Source organism: Phocoena phocoena, chromosome 9, assembly GCF_963924675.1.
Source record: "Phocoena phocoena chromosome 9, mPhoPho1.1, whole genome shotgun sequence".
Lineage (NCBI taxonomy): Eukaryota > Metazoa > Chordata > Mammalia > Artiodactyla > Phocoenidae > Phocoena > Phocoena phocoena.
The window spans coordinates 90194636-90218608 of record NC_089227.1 but is presented as its reverse complement, the minus strand read 5'-3'; the positions used below and the strand labels follow the sequence as shown (position 1 = coordinate 90218608).

The following is a 23973-nucleotide window of genomic DNA, read 5'->3' as shown; positions in this document are numbered from 1 at the left end:
GCCAATTCAAAGGAACCTCTAATTTGCCTCTGCATACATCTTCCCTAAATTTTATGAAAGAAAAAGAATTTCATTCGCAGTAAAGGTGTAGTTAAATGCTAGGTGAATATTGCTTAATTGGATAACCTACTGGAGTGTATAATGGGGCGGCTGTGCAATCATTAAACTATGTGTGCATCAGCTCTGAGTAATTGAATGTAAATTGAGGGCAAGTTTGGCATATGTGGTTCACATAATTTCCCTATCAATTACATGTAATTCATGCCAGTTGACTTTCAAAAATATATATAAGAAATATCAGGTTTGCTTTTGTGCATGCTATATTTTTAGCATGAGAAACAGATTTTCCATTAGCATACATCAAGAGAGAAAATGCACATATCAGGGATTTTTGAAAGGCGTAGTTTTGTTAATATTGTTTATTTAAAGAGCATGCAATTTTAGAAGATAGAAAGGAGCATGGTTATGTCCAAGGTTATATCATTCTGCCTACACTGTAGAGCAATGAGAGTTGCATTCCTCTAAATCATACCATTTATATGAAGAAAAATAAAAGGTCACAAAATGAGCAAGTCAAGTATCTTATCTCTTTGATGAATCATTGATTTGATTATGCAGTTTGAGCGGACTGAGGAGACGAGAAGCCCTAAACTGGTACTGAAGGCTGTTGATGTGATTGTTAGTGGCACAGCTCAGGGGGTTATGTGACTCTCCTGAAATGTAGCTGTTTCACACGATCACATTTCTTAAGTGTCTACAGTCAGATACTGTTGAAAGGTGCATATTTTTGAGATTGTTTTCTGGCTCCATCAGAAATTGTCTTTGTACATTGACTTTAACGTGCAGCATTCACAAAGCAAACATATGTCTGGCCATTCTTTTCACTGTCACTGGCAAGGATGTTGCCGTGTCCATCGTAGTGGGTCCATGAGGCTATGGATCCATGGCCCCATGAAATCCTGGGGGCCAGCCTTGACCTCCTGCTAGGGGCTATTTTGTTTCCTTATATCCCCTTTTCCTGCTCAAGTCTGACCCCTGGTCTGCACTGTGCTGCTGGTCACCCTCCTGCTGCCCCTGAATCCAGGATTTCTTAACGCCAGGGTCACCCACTCTACCTGTGTGCCAGGCCCTCTGTGAGGACACAGGTTACCTGCTGTAATACCTACAGTGTGTTAGCAATGTGAGTTAAGGCAACACCACAGCAAGTTTTTCCTTAACCTCTATACTAACATCACTACCACTCGCGTGTATTCTGATTCTCTTTTTTGAGTAGGAGAAACGGGTATAGGTAGACGATCTGCAGGAGTTACAGGAGTACAGAAGACTCTCATCATCTCTGCGGTTGTCATTAGTTGGTACCATCAGAGTATAAAGAAGTTTACAGATCTTGGCTTTGGGTTATTGCGAATTCCTTTTTGACAATCTGCTTCATTCCTGCTCTACTTTTAATCCACCCAGTATACATTCATCTTTGATATTAAGGTCCTCAAGGTATTTCTCTTTTTTTTTTTCATGGAAAGTCATTTTATTTTAAATATAGCAGTGTGTCAATCCCATGTCAGTCCCAAACTCCCAATCTATCCCTCCCCCGACCCTTCCCACCTGGTAACCATAAGTTTGTTCTCTAGGTCTATGAGTCTATTTCTGTTTTGTAAATAGGTTCATTTGTAACTTTTTTTTTAGATTCCACATATAAGCAATATCATATGACACTTGTCTTTCTCTGTCTGACTTACTTCACTTAGTATGATAATCTCCAGGTCCATCCGTGTTGCTGCAAATGGCATTATTTCATTCTTTTTAATGGCTGAGTAATATTCCATTGTATATGCGTACCACATCTTCTTTATCCATTCATCTGTCAGTGGACATTTAGGGTGCTTCCATGTCTTGGCTATTGTAAACAGTGCTGCAGTGAACATTGGGGTGCATGTACCCTTTCAAACCATGTTTTTCTCCGGATGTATGCCCACGAGTGGGATTGCTGGGTCATATGGTAGCTCTGTTTTTAGTTTTTTAAGGAGCTTCCATACTGTTCTCCATAGCGGCCGTACCAATTTACATTCTCACCAACAGTGTAGGAGGGTTCTATTTCCTCCACACCCTCTCCAGCATTTATTGTCTGCAGACTTTTTTTTTTTTTTTTAACATCTTTATTGAGGTATAATTGCTTTACAATAGTGTGTTAGTTTCTGATTTATAACAAAGTGAATCAGCTATACATATACATGTGCTCCCATGTGTCTTCCCTCTTGCGTCTCCCTCCCTCCCACTCTCCCCCTCCCACCCCTCCAGGCTGTCCCAAAGCCCCGAGCTAATATCCCTGTGCCTTGCGGCTGCTTCCCCCTAGCTATCTACCTTACTACGTTTGTTAGTGTGTATATGTCCATGACTCTTTCTCGCCCTGTCAAAACTCACCCTTCCCCCTCCCCATATCCTCAAGTCCGTTCTCCAGTAGGTCTGCGCCTCTATTCCTGTCTTATCCCTAGGTTCTTCATGACATTTTTTCCCCTTAAATTCCATATATATGTGTTAGCATACGGTATTTGTCTTTGTCTTTCTGACTTACTTCACTCTGTATGACAGACTCTAGGTCTATCCATCTCATTACAAATAACTCAATTTCATTTCTTTTTAAGGCTGAGTAATATTCCATTGTGTATATGTGCCACATCTTCTTTATCCATTCGTCCGATGATGGGCGCTTAGGTTCTTTCCATCTCCGGGCTATTGTAAATAGAGCTGCAATGAACATTTTGGTACATGACTCTTTTTGAATTTTGGTTTTCTCAGGGTATATGCCAAGTAGTGGGATTGCTGGGTCATATGGTAATTCTATTTGTAGTTTTTTAAGGAACCTCCATACTGTTCTCCATAGTGGCTGAACCAGTTCACATTCCCACCAGCAGTGCAAGAGTGTCCCCTTTTCTCCACACCCTCTCCAGCATTTATTGTTTCTAGATTTTTTGATGATGGCCATTCTGACTGGTGTGAGATGATATCTCATTGTAGTTTTGATTTGCATTTCTCTAATGATTAATGATGTTGAGCATTCTTTCATGTGTTTGTTGGCATTCTGTATATCTTCTTTGGAGAAATGTCTGTTTAGGTCTTCTGCCCATTTTTGGATGGGGTTGTTTGTTTTTTTGTTATTGAGCTGCATGAGCTGCTTGTAAATTTTGGAGATTAATCCTTTGTCAGTTGCTTCATTTGCAAATGTTTTCTCCCATTCTGAGGGTTGTCTTTTGGTCTTGATTATGGTTTCCTTTGCTGTGCAAAAGCTTTGAAGTTTCATTAGGTCCCATTTGTTTATTTTTGTTTTTATTTCCATTACTCTAGGAGGTGGGTCAGAAAGGATCTTGCTGTGATTTATGTCATAGAGTGTTCTTCCTATGTTTTCCTCTAAGAGTTTGATAGTTTCTGGCCTTACATTTAGGTCTTTAATCCATTTTGAGCTTATTTTTGTGTATGGTGTTAGGGAGTGATCTAATCTCATACTTTTACATGTACCTGTCCAGTTTTCCCAGCACCATTTATTGAAGAGGCTGTCCTTTCTCCACTGTACATTCCTGCCTCCTTTATCAAAGATAAGGTGTCCATATGTGCGTGGGTTTATCTCTGGGCTTTCTATCCTGTTCCACTGATCTATCTTTCTGTTTTTGTGCCAGTACCATACTGTCTTGATTACTGTTGCTTTGTAGTATAGTCTGAAGCTGCAGACTTTTTAATGATGGCCATTCTGACTGGTGTGAGGTGATATCTCATTGTAGTTTTGATTTGCATTTCTCTAATAATTAGTGATTTTGAGCATCTTTTCATGTGCCTCTTAGAGACATTTCTCAAGGTATTTCTCTTGACTTTCATTAGCTACTTGTGTCATGAAGTCTGCCAGGTTTTATAATCCTGGCTTATCTTAGTTTTCCGGTTGCACGTAATTCTAGACTTCTGCTTGGTTTTTAACTGCCCACCCAAAGTAGACCTTATGACAGTACCTTTCTGGTGTGTACCCTTTTGTACCTTTCTCCACATTGATACAAAGTTACACACATAGATGTACATCATACACATATGGGGTTTTGTTGGTTTTTGAAAAAAAAAATGGATTTACATTTCTTATGCACTCACTATACATATTATACCACAATTTATTTTTAACAGTAATATACCATGGACATTGTCTTGCTAATACATGAAGCTATAACTCAGTCTTTTAAAACTGCTCCTCTGTTTCATGATATAGATTTAACCTTATCTCTGTGGATAGACATTTATGTTGTATACAGTTTCCGCCTGAAAAAACAATGTTGCAATAAGCATCATTGTACAGATTTGAATATAAAGTTGTGGCAGAATTGTAACTATCACATGCTAAGCCATCTGTTAATATCCGCCACACTTGTATAGAGTTTCTAATTGCAGTCCCATAATACATACAGTGAAGCTATCTAAACTCTATAATCAGAATTTTCTTTACATGAATGTAGTCTCAGTTCCTTGTCTCTGGACTCACTGTCTCCGTTGTTCCCATGGATTACCATATTTCTAGGGGATTCTTAAGCAGATGGGTACATGGGGGTAGAGAGTAGGTAGTAACATGGCTGGGGAATTTGAGGGAAGAAAAATTCCGAGTTACCAGGCAGTGAACTGCCTGTTAAGAAATACTGAAGATTAGTTTAACAGTTAACAAAAGCTGAAGCTATGGAAAATTCTTCAACACCAGAGTCAGAAGAAGTCTTCATAACCATTAAGGTCATCCTTTCTTTTGCTTTCCTCATGTTTTTGCTTGAGTTGAGTTAAAAAAAAAAAAAAAAAAAAACTTCTCTCAAACTTGACCTATGCAAACCCCATCCATCCTTCAAAACCCCAAATGATAGTAATTCCTTTAGAAGCCATAAACCTGGGATTTAAGATTATGGCTTCTGTGGTAAGAGAGGCCTGTATTTGAATTATAACTCTACCACTTAATATCTGGATACTTCTGTGAGTTTACTTAAATTCTCAAGGCTGCAATTCTTCATTTACGGCTTGCTTTTAGATCCCAGAAAAGAGGTTCAGGAAGAATAGTAGAGTAGATGGTAGGAGAAAAGTCAGCTGCTCAGAGAGCTTCAGGTGTTTGATACTTACTCTAAAGGTATTTCAGTACCTTTGAAATAGTCATTCCTATTTTTGTAAGTCTGGATGTCATTAAGGCATTTTAATGATTAGAATCTTCTAATTTTGTTGAATCCCCTCTGATATAAACTTTGATTATTTAAATTAGTAGCTTTTTCACCTTTTGGGGATCTCAGATCACTTTGATAATCTATGGAAAGCAGTGGAAAATACACATACATATAGACACACCAAATTTACAGGAAATTGCAGGAAGTTCAAGAATTGTTGAACCCATTTGAAGTGTTTTAAAGAGCTCTATGGCTTTAAAAAATGTTTTCACAGAGCCAACATAACATTCTCTTTAAGCAAAACCCCTTTAAGGAAATTGAGCTATATCAAATGCTTTGTGCATCAAGGTACAGAGTAAATAAACGAACAGAAAAATAAGCAAAATAAGTCAGGTGCATACATAAAACTCTCCAGATACACAGACACTCACACATGAAAAGGTATGCAATTATATCAATATTATGTTAACAGCCTGTGGTAAGCTGGTTATGCAGCTGAGGCAGTATATCAACCTGCATTTTATTAAACTAAGTAATAGCCATCATTCCTGAATTTGAATATTCTAGCAATAACACTATCAGTCTTTCGGTTTTCAAAATTAAAAAGCAAGCATTTCTGTATTCTTTCAGAGTCAATTTTTACCTAGGGAAATTCTGATACTTTTCATGGCGGTCTCTGTAGCACATTCGACATCAAAATTCAGAAAGTATCCTCGGTGTTCATGTCCCTTTACTCTTATAGAAGGAAGTCACATTTCTGTTTGACATCTTTGTTTATTAGCCCTCACAGTCGCCACTGAATGTTTCAGATCGTTTTCGAATTTCTCGATTTATAATTGCAGTTCTCACTAAACTGAAACATGTTAGTCGCTTTAGATGTTTTATGAAAACACATTAAGAACCCTAAGTTCCTTTAAACACAAGATATCACATGTGTCAAAACATAATTCTCAAAATGTTAAACACAATTCTCATATAAATAGGTACATGTCACGATTTCATTGAGCCCAAAGCTGGTTCAAAAAAAGAGGACTGTATATTTATCTCTGTATCCATAGCTATATCACTTCTGTATCTCTACATATAAATCTTGGTACCAGTCCTGAGTAAGACCAACTTTTCCTCTATTAATTATTTAATTGGCAGAATGCATTCATATAAAAACTCCATCTACCCAAGATTTCTAATAACGGACCTTTTTGTCCCCATAACTTTAGGCCAGTGATTCTAAAACTTTAGCATACATCAGACTCACCTCAAAGATTGCTGAGTGTCACCCCCAGGGTTTCCGTAGATCTGGGGTGGCACCTGGGAATGTGTGTTTCTAACAACCTCCCAGCCGATGCTGCTAGTCCGGTGTTCATACTTTTGAGAAGCACTGATTTAGGCAGAAGCTTTGCCTGAGGATCACGTGGGGCAGATTAGACTTCCAGAGAAGTCAGTGCAACCCCTGATTCGCTCTCTTCTTATCTCTTCTGTGTTCTTCCCATTTCCTTCCCCCGTCCCCCGCTGTACACACAAGATCACGCACACCCAGCCTCACTCCAAGGATGCTCCTTCAATGTGAACATCTCAAATCTCTCGTAAGGGTCAAACTCCCAGTGTCCTCCCGTGGAGACCTGGCCTCCCTCGTCATTTGTTCCATTTCTGTCAGTGATCTCAATTTCGCTATGAGCCAGGGCCAGAATGCTCCAAACCATGTGTTGTAAACTAGAATGTGCATTTCATGTTTTTAAAAATTATTAACGGCAGAGATTCTTTCAGTAGGGGACATTTTTATACCTACGTGGAGAACCGAAATACAAATGACAGCCAGCTGCCACTAGTTCCTCAGCTTCATAAAGGGAAAGAGAGTCTCCAAAGGAAGTACATGTCCCAAGTTGTATAATTTATGAATGTGTAATGGAATAATTGTAAATCTCCTGGAAGCTTGATATGGGAGTCGTTATGTGAAATCATCCATCTCAAAGCAGAGTCCCCGTGTGTCCTCGCAGTGAAAAGTATGCTTCCATCTCTCACCAGCGCTTTGTGTAGTAAAGGATGCTCACTCTTAGAAATAGGTGATGGGGCAGAATGTGGAGTGAGGGACGCCCCTCAGGTCATTCAGATGGAGCCACCAGGATGTGTATGTCTCTTTCCAGGACCACGAAACCTCCTTCCCAAGGGCGCTCTCAGCTCAGAGACTCTCCCCACGGTGGTGCTTTCTAGATGGTGAGTTTTCTGTATTTCCTGGAGGGGTGGGGATTGGGGAAGCCACAAGGGCAAGGTATTGATGGATAGAGTGGACTCTAATTTTCCAAAAGACTATTTAGAAACCCTTCACGTGGCTCCACGTGATTGGTATTTGCATCTCAAGTGATGTGAACTTGCTGGTGTTGCAACACACTTTCCTGAAGTTATCTCCCTCAAAGCAAGTTGGTTAATCTGGGCGAACTTCTCAGCATCAAATTGCTCAAGGTGCTATTTCCCTTTCATGCCCCTTTTCCAAAAACGTGTTGAGTACTTGTCTTCAGGCCAGTAGATTGATTCCATAAAGCACGAGGACGGGTACTAATTGGTATGTCGTTTGCATATTGTGGAACTTCCATATTATTTTCCGTAAACCATCATTTCAGGATGAGGTATAAATTTTTGTGAAAGGGTAGGCATTTTCAGTTGTGTTCACATCTGCTCTGCTGTTATTGAATGTATAATAGGACGGTCATCTTCTGATTGGTTAATGAGCCCATTTTCCATCTCTGTCTCCCTAAATGCTGCCTAATCCCACTTTTCTATCCAGTTACCCATTTTATAGTACATTCCTGCCTAGATACTCCCAGTGTATCTACTACCTGGTGTCTCTCTTGTCTGTGTGGACATTTAGCTTTCACTGTAGACCTTTCTTTTGTTCAGCTTTGTGTGCATCTGAAAGGATATAAATGTGGATAAGAGAATGACAGCTGCCTCTGAAGATAATCTATACTGCTTTTCTTCCAGGTCCTTTATTCCCTAGTGATGAGAAGCGCAATCATTTGTTTTTCCTGAATCCACAGAGGAACAACTTACATTTAAGAAAATTACAAAAATGTATATGAATTGTTCTATATAGTCTATTTTATATACAGTCTTAGATAAAATTGCAAGTGTGGTTAATGGTCTAGATATTAGTTTTACTCTAGAAATAGTTTCGTTAAGAACATTTAACAGGTGATTGCAGTCATGGTTAAAAGAACAAAGTAGACAAGGTCCTTCTCAGGCAAATTTTACTCTGTTACCTGAGCATGAGGGCAAGAACCATGATTGTCTTATTTCTTAGCTTATTTCCTTTGGAGAGAAGCTACTCGTTAAATATCTATGATTTTTGAATGATTATTTGCATTTTGAGTTTTTCCCTCTAGTACTATGTACTTTGTAGAAAATCTGTTTATAATACTGGACTCTGTTAGATAGATTTAAATGAGGAGGGACATAATTCTTTTGAATATTGATAATAATCAGATTAATTTCTAGAAGCCCAAAGCTTGTCATTAAGTTGTTTTTTTTTTCCCCCCCCTCAAACTACAGATGCAGGCAAGTCCCTTATAGGGTTGCTTAAATAATTTTTGTTTTTTCTGTTTTAGCTTTCTTCAGACATGGCTTAGGGACTCAGTTTTAAAGTGAAATGATGCCTTTAATACCACAGGTGGTCCCGAGCTCTGCATCTTCAAACTGTTTTCCAAAATGAGAATCACTTCCTCAGGAAGTTAGGCTACCTACAGTATTTTTGTTGTTTATTTTTGTTTTTCCTAGCTTTATTTACTTGATAAATACATATTGAGTCCCAGCTCTGTTGAGGGTTCTGTGCTGATATCTTGAGACATAAAAGAAGAAATGAAACACAGATCTTTAAAGAGTCAGATATCTTAGTCTCAGAGTTCTCTGTGAAGATAGTTTTTATAAACCATGCACAAAATGCAAATGTGCATATAGAGGTAGGAGCAACAAATTCTACCTGGGGCAAGGAGGATGGGGCTGAGGAAGGTTTCACAGAAGAGGTGGCATTTGAGTTGGTCCTTAAGATGTGTTATTAAAAACAGTTTATTGAAATATAGTTGATTTACAATGTTGTGTTAGTTTCAGGTGTACAGCAAAGTAATTCAGATAACATATATTGGGCTGGCCAAAAACTTCGTTCGCTTTTCAGTACAAATAAGACATTTTTCATTTTCACCAAGAACTTTATTGAACAATGTATTCATTAATCGAATGAACTTTTTTGGCCAACCCTATGTGTATAAGTTCTTTTTCAAATTCTTTTCCATTATACGTTATTACAAGATATTGAGTATAGTTCCCTGTTCTACACAGTAGGTCCTTGTTGGTTGTCTGTTTTACATATAGTAGTGTTTATATTTTAATCCCAAACTCCTAATTTATCCCTCCCTCCCTTTCCTCTTTGGTAACCATAAGTTTGTTTTCTATGGGTTAAGACATGGTCTAGGTAGACATGTGTAGTGCGGAAGGGCTTCCTGAGCAGTGGAATAGCGGCAGCAGAGGTGTGAAGTCTTGAGTTTTTCTAAGTAGATTTAGGGACTGACTGGGATGTAAGGTTTTTGATTGTCATTGTAGGCGAGTAGGTTGTAAATCTGGTGCCAGAACACAGGCCTCTCTGAATGCCGTATACATTTTTTTTTCCCTAGCTACTTCTGCTGATCGCTTTTATCGAATAGACAGATCTCAGGTAAGTTTTCTTGAGCCTATTTGTGAAAGTGAAAAACTCCCCAGGAACTATACTAATCTTTTACTTGTTTTTTCAACAAAAACACTGAAATGTGTGCAAATTCTGGAATGGTATTCATAGTCTCAGCTATGAGCTTGTTATTTGTCTTCACATGTTTTGTGATCTGTGGACTCAAGGTGATGTGGTTTGACCTTGAAGATGAATCCAGAAGATAGGTAGGCTTATAGATGTTGTCACCAGCCTGCACTCCAAATCTTCATTCACACTGCTACTTTTACTGCTTCCTAGCCAAATTTTATGCCTTTTTAACTTTATTTCTGATTAGCAAATTTGAGACCTCAAGTGTATATCTGTGTTGCTTGGTTTCAACTCACCACTTCCCAGAGTTCAGTAATGAGAAAAAAAAATGCTTGTGCCCAATGATAGCTAGTGCTCCCGCTGGAAAAGAAGGTACAGAATGGAATCCATTGATAAAACCAGTTGTTAGGGCTTCCCTGGTGGCACGGTGGTTGAGAGTCCGCCTGCCGATGCAGGGGACACGGGTTCGTGCCCCAGTCCGGGAAGATCCCACGTGCCGCAGAGCGGCTAGGCCCGTGAGCCATGGCCGCTGAGCCTGCGCGTCCGGAGCCTGCATGTCCGGAGCCTGTGCTCCGCAACGGGAGAGGCCGTGACAGTGAGAGGCCTGCGTACTGCAAAAAAAAAAAAAAACACAAAAAACCAGTTGTTAGCCATGCCACTTAGCTTTGACCGGATCCTGGAAGTCCAGGTCATTGTACATGCATGCTGGACCAAGTTGCATGTAGGGTGTCACTTCTTTGATAGTATTTGGGAAGAAGAAGAGGCAAGACCATCTCTGGTTATACCTAACAGTATCCTGGTCAGAGTCCCAAACCAAGAAGGATTCAACTCTCCCCTTCCTCAGCCTCTTGCTACCATGTTGTTTCCGGAGGGATGCCCACTGGTCAGGCCTCTGAAAATACACTGTGGTCATTTGCTATGTCATAAAATTTCATTATTCCTCAAGACCAAGAATGCTTTGTTTTGTTATTCTTCAGATGATGGGTGTGAACACCTTATCAGTCATCTGACAGACTCCTTTTTCTTCCTTAGGAACATTTGCACTTTGTGATGGAGATTTCTCAAGATGAGATTTTTATTCTGGACCCAGATATGGTGTTGTCACAGCAGGCAGGGACACCCCCAGGAATGCCTGATCTGGTGGTGGAGCAAGCCTCCGGGTGAGTGGGCTTCTTCCTTGGTGGTGTGGTGGTGAGCTGGCCGCAGGGTGACATCGTGTCTGGTTTGGCCTTGCACTTGACAGTTCTAATGAAATCAAACTATTTTGAAATACAGGTTTTCTTGTGTTTCCTTAGAGTGTAGTACAGCTGGTTCCATTCTAAGTCTGTCTTATGAATGTCTGGGCAGAATTACTCTTTCCACTCAGATCTGTGTCATGTCTGAGCCTTCTTTACCCACCACACCAGCATTTCCTACCAAACTAGAAAACACTAGTATTTGCGTTTGTGCATATACATCTGTAATGCCTGTATTATCACATTAAAAAATGACACAGGTGGGGCTTCCCTGGTGGCACAGTGGTTGAGAGTCCGCCTGCCGATGCGGGGGACGTGGGTTCGTGCCCCGGTCCGGGAGGATCCCACGTGCCGCGGAGCGGCTGGGCCCGTGAGCCATGGCTGCTGAGCCTGCACATCCGGAGCCTGTGCTCCGCAACGGGAGAGGCCACAGCAGTGAGAGTCCCGTGTACCGCAAAAAAAAAAAAAAAAAATGACACAGGTGGTTTGACAATTATTTTTTTCCTCCACATCCTTTCTCTTCTTCCTCTCCTCCTCTTCTTCCTCATCCTTCTCTTTTTTCTCCTGTATCAAGGCAGCCTGATACATGTAGATATCAAGCACTTATAATTATGAGTCACATACTGTGCTAAATGCCTTTCTTATATCCCTACTATTACTTCATAGTGACTTAATCATCTTAAGTGCTCTATGCTTATTTCCTCATCTGTAAAACGGAAATGATAATACCTGCTCATACAATTGCTTTAAAATTAAATGAGTTGATACATGTAAAATTAGGGCAGTTGGTGGCACTTGGTAGACACTCGTTAAAAATTATGTTATTGAGGGCTTCCCTGGTGGCGCAGTGGTTGAGAGTCCGTCTGCCGATGCAGGGGACATGGATTCGTGCCCCGGTCCGGGAAGATCCCACATGCCGCGGAGCGGCTGGGCCCGTGAGCCATGGCCGCTGAGCCTGCGTGTCCGGAGCCTGTGCTCCGCAACGGGAGAGGCCACAACAGTGAGAGGCCCGCATACCGCAAAAACAAAAACAAAAACAACAACAACAACAACAACAAAAAATTATGTTATTGAAATCATCATCATCATTTCACAATGACCCTGCAGATTTGGTACTGTTATTTTTTTTTTTTTTTTTTTTGCGGTACACAGGCCTCTCACTGTTGTGGCCTCTCCCGCTTGCGGAGCACAGGCTCCGGACGCGCAGGCTCAGCGGCCATGGCTCACGGGCCCAGCCGCTCCACGGCACGTGGGATCCTCCCAGAGCGGGGCAGGCACCCGAGTCCCCTGCATCGGCAGGCGGACTCTCAACCACTGCGCCACCAGGGAAGCCCTTGGTACTGTTATTATTTTAAATCCACAGATAACAAAATTGAGGTTTAGAGAGTTTTTGTAACTTGACCAGTATTACACAGAAAATAAAGGGGAAAAATTGAGATCTGTTCCATGCTAGAGCCCATGTGTATTTTAACCACCACACTGCACCACCAAAGCATATTAACATTTCTAGATTGTTTCATAAATTCAGAAATGTTTATTTAGAGAGCTTTTTTATGTGCCAGGTCCTACTGTAAGCACTTGGGAAACAACAGCGCAAAAGTAAAAACACAGAAACCTTTGCCCTTGTGAAGTTTAATGAACTTTTGTAGTTTACTGGTACATAGACGCTAAAGAGTTAAAATAAGGATTTCCCCGGAGAGCACACACACGTGCACTCAAGTGGCATATGAAAGTGTGTGCACATACTTATACAATATTAGCAGACATATTCACTTGAGGTAAGCCTCATGCCTGTTCACCCCTGTTCACTAATTGGACCATGGCTGCTATTTCTGAGCATTCCCACTCTGCCAGGCCAGCTGATAGCAGTGGTACGTCCTAGTCTGTGCGAGGCCAAGAGAAAACAGAAGTGGCGGCTGGAACAGATATACAGCTGTCTTTAGGAGCTGGAACTACTGATACGGGAGCTGTCCTGGCATGAAGGGAAAGCCGACAGGCACGAAGGACGGCCTGATAAAAAACCCCGGGGGTCCCGAAGGTAGTGGGAAAGCCACATACGATAAGTCAAGACTGTCAGTTGTGGGGAAAGCAAGTGTGATGCTGTGTCCTGCTGTAGAAGCGGTAGGTGCTGGAGTCTACGTGTCCTCCCACCCCACCTGATCGGGGCTGTAGTGTTGGATCTGATGAAGGGTGAGCCCATTTTGCCAAGCTCGCCCTGGGCTTTGCCCTCTCAGTCATTCTCTTTCAGCTCTAGCTCCAGAGATAAAGTAGCCTGCAAATCCACGAGAACTTGAATCAGTTCCTTTCTCATTTCTTTTCCATTGCCCCCTCTGGAAATAAACTGACAGCTGGGAAGCTGTGAAAGAGCAAATCTAGGCTTTGTTCTTTTCTAACCAGCCTTTCTACATCAGGCGCCATTGCTTCTTATCTATGTCATATTTAAAATTACTTAATCTTTTTTTTTTTTTTTTTTGCGGTACGCGGGCCTCTCACTCTTGTGGCCTCTCCCGTTGCCAGCGGCCATGGCTCACGGGCCCAACCGCTCCGCGGCATGTGGGATCTTCCCGGACCGGGGCACGAACCCGTGTCGCCTACATCGGCAGGCTGACTCAACCACCGCGCCACCAGGGAAGCCCTAAAATTACTTAATCTTGAAATTCAGTTTTCTCATCTATAAAGAGGGCAGCAGCATACAAAGAGTTCCTGATGGTTGAGAAAATTAAACGGACTAATAAGGGTGAAATACCTCGTAAATACCCAATAAAGATTAATTTCCGTCCTCACATTTGGAGACAAGAATCATCCTGAGAAAGAGCAGACTAAGTCCTGTGGCTGACCTTGAATGTCTGGTGCCTTCTCCTCCCTCCCAGAATGACAGACTGGTGGAATCCTGCCCTCCGGAAACGCATGCTGAGTGACAGTGGGCTGGCAATGATAACTCCGTATTACGAAGAAGACTCAGATCTGAAAGACTTCAGCCACTCCCGAGTGCTACAGTAAGAGCTCTTTCTGTCTCTTGTCCTGTGTACCACTGGGGTTGCTGGGAGAGGATTCTGTGGGGTACTAGCCAATGGGAAGGATTCTCTTCTCAGTGGTGCTCCAGCTGTCTGCTGATTGTGTCACCCTGTTCACCTCGCTCCCTTTTACTCACCCCGAAGCTCCCAGTGGAGCCTCGCTTTCCATTTCTCTTGTTCCCGAGCCTCAGTGAGACCTTGCATATGGACCTACAACTACTTTGAACCTCACCAGGGTTTGCTTTACTGGAACCCAGTGTTTACCAGATGCCCCTGTGTTTGCCATACTGTGAGGACATGCATGAGAGTGACATGAGTAGTTTGGAAGTGATGTAGAGTGTTTTATTTGTGTGAAAATTGTGATGTGCTGTGACAGGTCAGTTTCATGAGTCTCCGGTTCTGAGCCTCTGGCTGTGATGTGTAGTATTGCCAGGTGGTTTTGATGGCTGAGGTGCAGTGCTTGTAGTCTCGCTGGGTAAATGATGCAGCATTTGTTCAAAGGTCAGGAGAGTGGGTGTGCTTTCATCTGAGGGATGGGTACTGAGTTTTGCAACAGTGTTGGTACACTCGTGTCCCGAGAATCCTCCCTCCTGTCACCCCTCCTTGCAGGAGCAGCTTCAAGGTGCACCCTGTGGTCATGGACACAGTCATGTGCACCCACTGTTGGACTCCAGTCCAGTCACCCCATCTCAGAGGCTGTATAAGTTAGTTGTAATTCGTGAGATCAGGTTGGTTCCCAGTCGGATTCAAGGTCCTAATCGAATAGGGACAGTGGCCTTGTAACTGTGCAGTCTTACCATCTTTACAAAATAACAAGATGATTGAGATTCTTAGAAGCCTAGGGTTAACAGAAGAGGCAGGGCAATGCATTGTTTCTAAGACCGCAAGCCATTTCTGTGTGATAAAGGGGAGGAAAAAGAGGAATCTGAAGCTAATTATTTTGGTGGTAAAGGTTCTACTCAGACACCCCAAGGGCAAAAGGTGATTTCGTTTTAATTGCTTCTCTGTACTACCTCTTATTCTGTTGTGTGAAGAGTGGAAAGGAGAAAATGAATTACTACGGATTTTCCTTTTTAATTAAACCGCGTTGTTAGTTTCTGATGGCAATTTGATTGCTTACAATTCAGGGCATTTTTTTCATTTCTTTTGTATATGGAATTGTGGCTTGTGAACCAGGCTGAGTCAGCCACCCACTGACAGCTAAAAAAGTGACCATCTAGCTTTGGGCAGATTTATTTGAAAATTAGGGTTTTAGTTAGCCATAGAAATAGAAATTAAGACTAGACAAACCAGAGGAGTGATTCAGTTATCCTTATACATAGGCTGTTTCCAAAAGTGGAAACAAAAGCTCAGGCACGTGAGCTCAGTCTGGTTTCCTATGCCCTGATTTTTCTGTGTCTAGTATGTTAACATATATATCATGATACATGAGATTGTTTCTAAGACAGTAACTGTTCTTTCCAAGAATCACAGATAAATGTACCGTTTTACATAATAGTCAAGTTCTTAAAACCCTTTCTCAAAATCAACTCTTATTTTTTATTCGGGTTATAGTATCCTTTTAGGAATTTCTCTTCATATTTCATTGATCTTCCATTGGCAGCTACTAGTTTTCCTGGATCTTTATACTACCTTGTGCCTCCAATGCACTAGAGCAGCTGACTCCTTTTTAAAACATTTTTCTGTCAAGTAACTTAGAAAACAAACATTCACTTCTAGCCTTGAGTCTTTCCAGCTGAACCTCCAGATATTGTGTAACAGAGACAAGTTGTCCCCACTGGGCTCTGTTTGAACCTTTGACTCACGGAATGTACAAACAAAATAAAATGGTTGCTTTAAATCATTTACATACTTTACCTTACCCAATTTGTCTGAAATTTTTGTGTATGTGTGTTCATTAATTCCTTTAGGAAGAACATCTCTTTATTTATTACTTCAGAGAGCATCTTTGATACACGTACGTATAATTGCAGTTATAGAACAATGGAATTATGTAATAATATATCTTTTATACAGATATGTAATGTATAATAAGGTCAGTAATAGCTAGTATTGATACTTGCTACGTGCTTTGCACTGTGGTTAAATTACCTTTAAATCTTTCAACAACTTTTAAATCTCACATTGCTTAACAGATGAATGAACTGAAGCTCATAGAGTTTAAAATATTCATCTTAGGTCACCCAAGATAACAAGTGTGGGAACTGTGGTTTGAGTGAGGTCTGCTTGACTTCTGACTCTACCATACTGCACTGTTTTCCTGAAGGGCCAGTGCAAAGGCAGGGTGCCCAGAGTCCCAGGGCCCAAGAAAGATTTACTTTGATATCTATCTTTATAAGCATTTGTAAGGTGAAAAATTCTACAATGTAGGAAGACTACATACGCACGTTAAATATGTACGGCTGCAAATTTACCCACAAGTAAATATGGTTGAGAACTAATTGAAAGCATTTTTTTCTTTAAAAAAAAAAGAGATTGAAACAAAAAATAAAGATAGGCTTTTATTTAAACATTATTAAATATGTGTTCAATATGCCCCAATCTAAATAAGCTCAAAGATTATATGAAAAATACTAATGTGCCAACAACACTGAAATGTCATGTTATTGTTTTATGTTATTACTTGCATTAAATCTTTCTATCCATAGCAACATACAGTAGCATAAAAATATATTTTTTATGGGGTTTTTTGCTCTGTGTTATCTTTTTACTTTTCATCACCTGTATTGAACAGTGCATACACTTTTAGAACTTGCCACTTCATGCAGCATCAAATGTCTAAAATTCATTCATATCGATGTTACGGAATGCAAGTTTGCGTGCCCAGTGCACAGTAAGGCCAAATAACTGAAACAGCAGAGTTTGGAGCAGAGAAAAGTTTATTGCAGGGCCAAGCAAGGAGAATTGGTGGCTTATGCCCCAAAGACCCAAACTCCCCGAAGGGTTTCAGCAAAGCATTTTTAAAGGCAAGGTAGGGGAGAGGGGGTCTCAGAGTATGTGATCAGCTTGTGTACAATTCTCTGATTGGTTGATGGTGATCAGTTCTTAGGCACCGGAAAGTCTGTGGGGCTCCTTGCTCATGATCACCAAGTAGTTAATTTCTTCCATTTGGTGGTGGTTTTAACATCTGAAAAAGTCTGGAAATATGCATCAGATACTATCATCTAGGTACTTCAGAGAGGAGCTACAGCAGAAGCTATGGGGGAGGGGTCTGTCCTGGGACGGCCTCATTGAGTCCTCCACGGTTACATTGATAGATGTAGATTTTAAGTCATTTAATTTGGTATAGAATATTGTGTTATACAAACATGCCATAACTTATTCCTCCATTTAGATATTGATTTCTAATATTTTATTATTTAAAAATACAGTGAACATTTTGCGTGTGTCCCCCTGTGTCGTAGGGTGTATACACAGTTTCAACATTTTTTAAATTTTTTATTTATTTATTTTTGGCTGCGTTGGGTCTTAGTTGCAGCTGCAGGATCTTCGGTGAGGCACGTGGTATCTATTTTTGTTGCTGTGCCCGGGTTCTTTGTTGAGGTGCGTGGGCTTCTCTCTAGTTGTGGCGTCGCGGGCTCCAGGGCGCGTGGGCCCTGTAGTTGTGGCATGCAGGCTTCTCTCTAGTTGTGGCATGTGGGTTTTCTCTCTCTGTAGTTGTGGTGCGCGGGTTTCAGAGTGCATGTGCCTTGTAGTTTTGTGGCACGTGGGCTCTAGTTGAGGCACGCAAGCTCAGTGGTTGTGGTGCGGGCTCAGTTGTCCTGCGGCATGTGGGATCTTAGTTCCCCAACCAGGGATCCAACCCATGTCCTCTGCATTGGAAGGTGGAATCTTTTTTTTTTTAATAGATGTATTTATGTTTGGCTGCGTTGGGTCTTCATTGCTATGCGCGGGCTTCCTCTAATTGCGGCGAGCAGGGGCTACTCTTCGTTTCGGTGTGCAGGCTTCTCATTGTGGTGGCTTCCCTTGTTGTGGAGCATGGGCTCTAGGCACGCGGGCTTCAGTAGTTGTGGCACGAGGTTTCAGTAGTTGCGTCTCGTGAGCTCTAGAGCGCAGGCTCAGTAGTTGTGGCTCACGGGCTTAGTTGCTCTGGGGCATGTAGGATCTTCCTGGACCAGGGCTCGAACCCGTGTCCCCTGCATTGGCAGGTAGATTCTTAACCACTGCCAACGGGAAGTCCCAAGAAGGTGGATTCTTTACCACCAGACCACCAGGGAAGTCCCTATACAGTTTCAACTTTGGTCCATGTTGCACAATTTACTTTCCCATTAGGAATATTTAAGAATCAGTATGTGAAGGGACCTGAAGAAGTATTGTAATATTCTAGGTACAACTATAGCATCTATTGCTTTCAGCCTTAAAGCCCCAGTCAGCTTGGAGATAGTAAAAGTTCAATTTTAACATCTTGTTCACCAGGCTAAATAATTCTATAAAAAAATCAAAGGGAAATTTTAAATTCTTAGAACTGAAAATACTGTTTATCAGAACTTGCAGGAAATAACGGAAGTGGTATTCACAGAATATTTATGACTCTAAATCATTTATTAAGAGAAAAATGATTCCATACAAATAAAGCATTCAATTTGATAAACTGGATAAAGACTCAGAGTAGAGAACAAAGAAACAAGAGTGAAGAGAAATAATAAAGATAGAAATCAATGACAAGGGGAATAAAACAGACAAAATAAATGATTAACCAAGAATAAAATTTTTAAAAACTGGTTCTTTCGAAAGGTAAATAAGAGACAAAATTCTGAGAAGGTTAATTTTAAAATACAGGAGACAGAAAGGAATGCAACTCCAGTGCTTTTCCAGCTCATTCTTCCTCCATGGCACCCAGTCAGCATATGCTCAAGACACCTTTCCCCTCTAAACTCTAACTGACCCAACCTACCCCCCAAGTCCCCCAGAGAAGGGAGCACGGCTCCTCAGGGTTTTCTCATAGTTTTAACTTTAGCTTCTAAGATTCATCAGCCTCCCTCCTACTTCAGGGAGAGCAGACAGAATGAACAAACAGAATGAAGTAGATTTCTGTTATTACTGGCACTGGTTACATTTATATTAAAATTCCATTTATATACATTACAGTTTTTAAAGAAAGATTTATAGAGTCGTACCTTGGTATCTGTGGGGAATCGGTTCCAGGACCAAAATCAATGGATGCTCGAGTCCCATAGTCAAAGCTCTGTATTTGCAGATCCACATCTGCAAATTCGGCCAACTGTGGATCATAAACTTGGTACACAATCCGTGACTGGTTGACTCAGGATTTGGAACTCATGGATACATACATACATATGTATTATATATATGTGTGTATATATATATATATATATATATATATATATATATATATATATATATAATGTATGTATCTGTAATAGCTTCGTTTTTCTCTTGTCTTCAGCTATTTCCTTTACCCAGTTTCTTTTTTGGAACTTTAGGTGATGGCCTGATTCTAATATATGTAGCTATTCCATGTCTGTGTGTGTATGTGTGTACTGTCTACTTATACACAGGTCCTCTAGGGGAGACTACAGTTCCAAAGAAGGATATACAACACATATAGGATCTTCAAACCCTATGAACACAATAAAAACAATATTTTTACAAAATAAATTTATTTATTTATTTTTGACTGCATTGGGTCTTTGTTGCTGCACTCGGGCTTTCCCTAGTTGCAGTGAGCGGGGGCTACTCTTCATTGTAGTGCAGGGGCTCCTCATTGCAGTGGCTTCTCTTGTTGCAGAGCACAGGCTCTAGGCGCACGGGCTTCAGTAGTTGTGGCATGCAAGCTCAGTAGTTGGGGCACACAGGTTTAGATGTTCCGCGGCATGTGGGATCTTCCCGGACCAGGGCTTGAACCCATGTCCCCTGCATTGGCAGGTGGATTCTTAACCACTGCGCCACCAGGGAAGCCCCAGAAACAATCTTTAAGAAAGAATTTTGAAATAAATTGGAGAGAAGTAGTTAACTCACACTGTTACTGCTAGGACCATAAGGAATTTGTCTTTAAGTTAAAAAAAAAGTTTTCAGTGTCTAAGAAAGTGCTACTAAAATAACATGTTTCTGGAAACACATTTGCTCTCATCATTAATTGAACCACCACAATTCATAACAAGACTATATTTCATTTGGGCAGGAGATTCATAAGGAAGTAATTAACTAAAATTTTAGCAGACAGAATCTGATTCCAAAGGAAGACTTTTCCCAACTTTATGATCTATGAGATTAAAAAAAAAACAAAATAGGCACTGAGTGAAAACTCTAGTATATTCTTTCCAAGTCCTCTTTGAGGAAAGGACAGACCTACCTCTGAACTTACCTCTGAACCTCTGGGTTAAGGGAAAACAGGTAAAGAAAGGGACTGCAAGGTATTGTTTAGTTTATGAATTAAAAATAATCTTTTCTAGTTCTTATGTTTTGTGGTTTGTGCAAAACCCCCAAAAGAAAAAGAAAAGGAAAAAATGCACATGTTCTTAGTATCTCCAAGTCCTGAGCCTAGAAGACCTAAGGTGAAGGTCACACAGGTAAAAATAAAAGATCTTGCCACTGGATTAAGACACTGGGGAGACAGTGTAGGGAACCACCAAAGGCAGACATCCAGTCCAGACATCTGTGTACTCAGGTATCTGTTACCTGCTTAGCTTAAGCAGGGTTGATGGATTTTTATGATCAGTGGAGCATTTCTCTCTCTAACAAGAGACAGAGTTATAAAAAATTGAACTATAATGTATCTGGTCTGATTTATGACTTCACTAGAATCTAAGAAATGGGTTGAGCCATTCAGTTAGTCATTAATTTATTGAGAAAATATGTATTCCGCACCTTCTAGGTAGAAGCAATCCATATACCTAGGCATTGACGATGTAAAACTAAATGAGAAATTATTGTCTTTGAAGAACTTATATTCAGAGGGGAAATAATAAACCAATTATTATAGTTCCCTCTGATAAGTGCTATAATGGATATATGCGTAGAGTGTTCTGGAAACAAGAGGAAAGAGAATTTGCTGCTTTCTCCAGATTTTACTTTTTTATTTTTATATGTAAAGGATGAATATTTAAAGAATTAATGAAAACACAAGCCACTAAGAAAAAAAGAGGCTTTTTAAGGGCTCTATGCTTATTTTCTTCAACTTTTGCCCATAAACAGGTATCTGCTTTTCATCATTATATCACCAGAAATACCTCTCAAATAATTCAGTATTCCATGACAGTTGTACGTCACTCTACCTAATGTGTATTTAAGGATGTTTGTACAACCTGGCAAGTTATTTAGGGATATTCAAAACACCTAACAACACTTTAAACTGAAACATTGACCTTTTTTAGTGTAATCTATAATTCTGAACCATCCTATCAAGAAGATAGCCCTGAAATTCACCTCTTCCCCAAACTCAGAAGTTCTGGACTGAACATAGGAGTAATAGCTTCATGCCTCTCTTGTCTCCAGCTATTTCCTTTGCCCAGTTTCTTCTTGGAACGTTAGGTAATGGCCTGACTCTAAAAAAAAAGGTTAATTGCGCTTATTGTCGAAGCTCTAGGTTGTCAAGAGGAAGACAGACTATTGGGCCGTGATTTTGGTAGTGGAAATATCCTTCGACCATCACAATCAGATAAGACGGAGAAAATTAATCCTCTTAGTGGAAACAGGTTTTGCTGGAATATATCTTAGAGATGAAATCAGTGCTCTCAGGATAGAGACGGTCCCTTGCATGACTAGTCTAAACCTTGCTCTCCCTGGCTAATCGCTCAAGCTGGAAAAACTGCCATTTAGCTGACATGTATCTTCCTTTCTTCTTTTTTCCCTAACTCACCCCCAGTCATTGTCCTGTCTAGCCAAGCACATAATGATACTATGTCCCTTTACGTGGGCAAAATAATTAATGAGAAATTTTGCTCTGTTCTTTCTATAATTGCTCTTCAATTTGATCCAGGGAATTAACATATTAAAATAATAAAGATGCACTGAGTCCCTGACTCAGGGAACCCTTGCTATTTTACAAGCGAGCAGGTAAAAGGTAACTCTGGTGGTATTAGCGGTTGTAGGTGCCCTGTTGATGAGCACAGTGGTGGGGGGAGGGGAGGGGGGAGGAAAAATTGTTTCTAGAAGCCTATGCAGTGAGATGTTAGCGTGTCTCCCATGTATCTCTGGATTATTTTGGTTGTGTTAGTGAAGTTTAGTTCTTGAAGAGGTTTTGGACGTTCTTTGGATGGAGGGGAAGAAACTTGGTATGTGGGGAACCATAAACCATCAAAATTTTGTGGATGGAACAGAATTCTCAGATTTCCAACTAAAGGAGACAAGGCAAAGCCAGAGCATTAGGAAGTATGGGGACAATTTGTGTAGAAAAGCACTTTTCTTGAGTTTCCTAATAGGTAGAGAGCAGTGGAAAGGGCCTCTTAGGAAATTATTGAGTCTTCTTTAAAAGCAAAACAGAAGAGATTTCTATTTCCTTCCAACAACACGCTCTGCCTTAGGGCATTAAGGAAAGCAGGTCAGAAGTAACAAGAGTCTTTTGTAACAAAATCACTCAAGCACCATTCTAAAATGGGGAAAATAACTCCATCTCCCTCTGCACTGGGGAAGTTAGAGTGAGTATTGTTATGCCAATATAGGAACGGGAATTTTTTTGTTTAGTTTTCAGTGGCTATGCTACAAGTGGAGGCTTGGACACACAAGAGAGCCCCTCGTATTCCTCTGTCTTGTGTCCCCTGGGAGCAGGCCTGTGCTGGCGCAGGGTCACAGTACAATCCATTTTCGTGCGGTCAGTCCTCTCTTCCTTGAAACAGTGGCTGGATCTTCCTTGAGGACTTGACATTGAAATCTCATCAGTTTGGAAAATAGGGACGTAGGGTATGTTGGATGGGATTCCAGCTAGAAAAAAGTTGGCATAGATGCAGGGAATGTTAGTTCTACAAAATGATGCCACGTCTCTCCTTGAGGGCCCAGTTTTTTTAAACAACAGGATTAAAATTTAGTCAAGAACCATCCCCTGGGAATGCTTGCAATGTCCCTGCCATCAGGAAAGCGCCCACAGCTCCTGAGGGCTCCAACAATGATTTCCCTTCCTTTCCAAAAGGGGGCAAATATGCAAAGCTAAGTGTCCTGTCGTGTCACTTCTAGAGGATCCCACCTGTGGACCATGGTCCTCTACACATGCCCCATCACTGGGCTTCCATGGCAGGTTTTGGCAATGGAAGGGAAGGTGGGAGGCAACTTCTCTTTCCCACAGATTGCCACCTTATAAGGGTGCCCGTCAGGATTCTCGCTCTAACAATCAGAGAAGAGGCTGTAGTTTCTCCTAAATATGACTTTGGTGCAACTACCTGTGACATGAAATATTTCTGCATGTCAGTCCTCTCTCCAACACTGGTCCTGGGACTAACCCTTCAGAGGCTGCCCTCATCTCCTCGGAAGGTCACTGAGAAATCAGCTCACTCCTGGCTCCCTCTTTCCCACCTCCCTACCTCTGCAGAGGGGACCGGGCCTTCAGGGAACACCAGTGAGACAGCGCTGGGGAGAGCAAGTGAGCCTCTGTGTCCTGGCCCTCTGTTCCTCGTCCCATTCACCCCACTTCCTCAGAGCCCAGTGCATTCAGTGTTCGGAGGTCTGTTTCAAGGTGTCAGCTGTCTCCTGACAGCCTCTCTAACCACTCACCTCCAAAATAACCCGTCCATCCTTTTGCTTTTTTCTCAAACTCCCACCAAACCTCTTGTTTTCTCAGTGTGTCGGTCTCAGTGTGAATCATTTGATTAAATTGATTTGAAGGGTGAAGGATA

General features: G+C 41.1%; 1 protein-coding gene across 2 annotated transcripts in view; it reads left to right on the top strand.

Moving 5' to 3' along the window:
- The window catches only part of DGKI (diacylglycerol kinase iota), a 461776-nt gene that overhangs the window by 371663 nt on the left and 66140 nt on the right, over window positions 1-23973 (top strand). For both annotated transcript variants that reach the window (XM_065884368.1, XM_065884366.1), the window contains 4 exons: window positions 7304-7373; window positions 9821-9861; window positions 10972-11099; window positions 14045-14170. In XM_065884368.1, the coding sequence (XP_065740440.1) occupies window positions 7304-7373; window positions 9821-9861; window positions 10972-11099; window positions 14045-14170 (365 nt within the window). The remainder of the gene's footprint in view (window positions 1-7303; window positions 7374-9820; window positions 9862-10971; window positions 11100-14044; window positions 14171-23973) is intronic.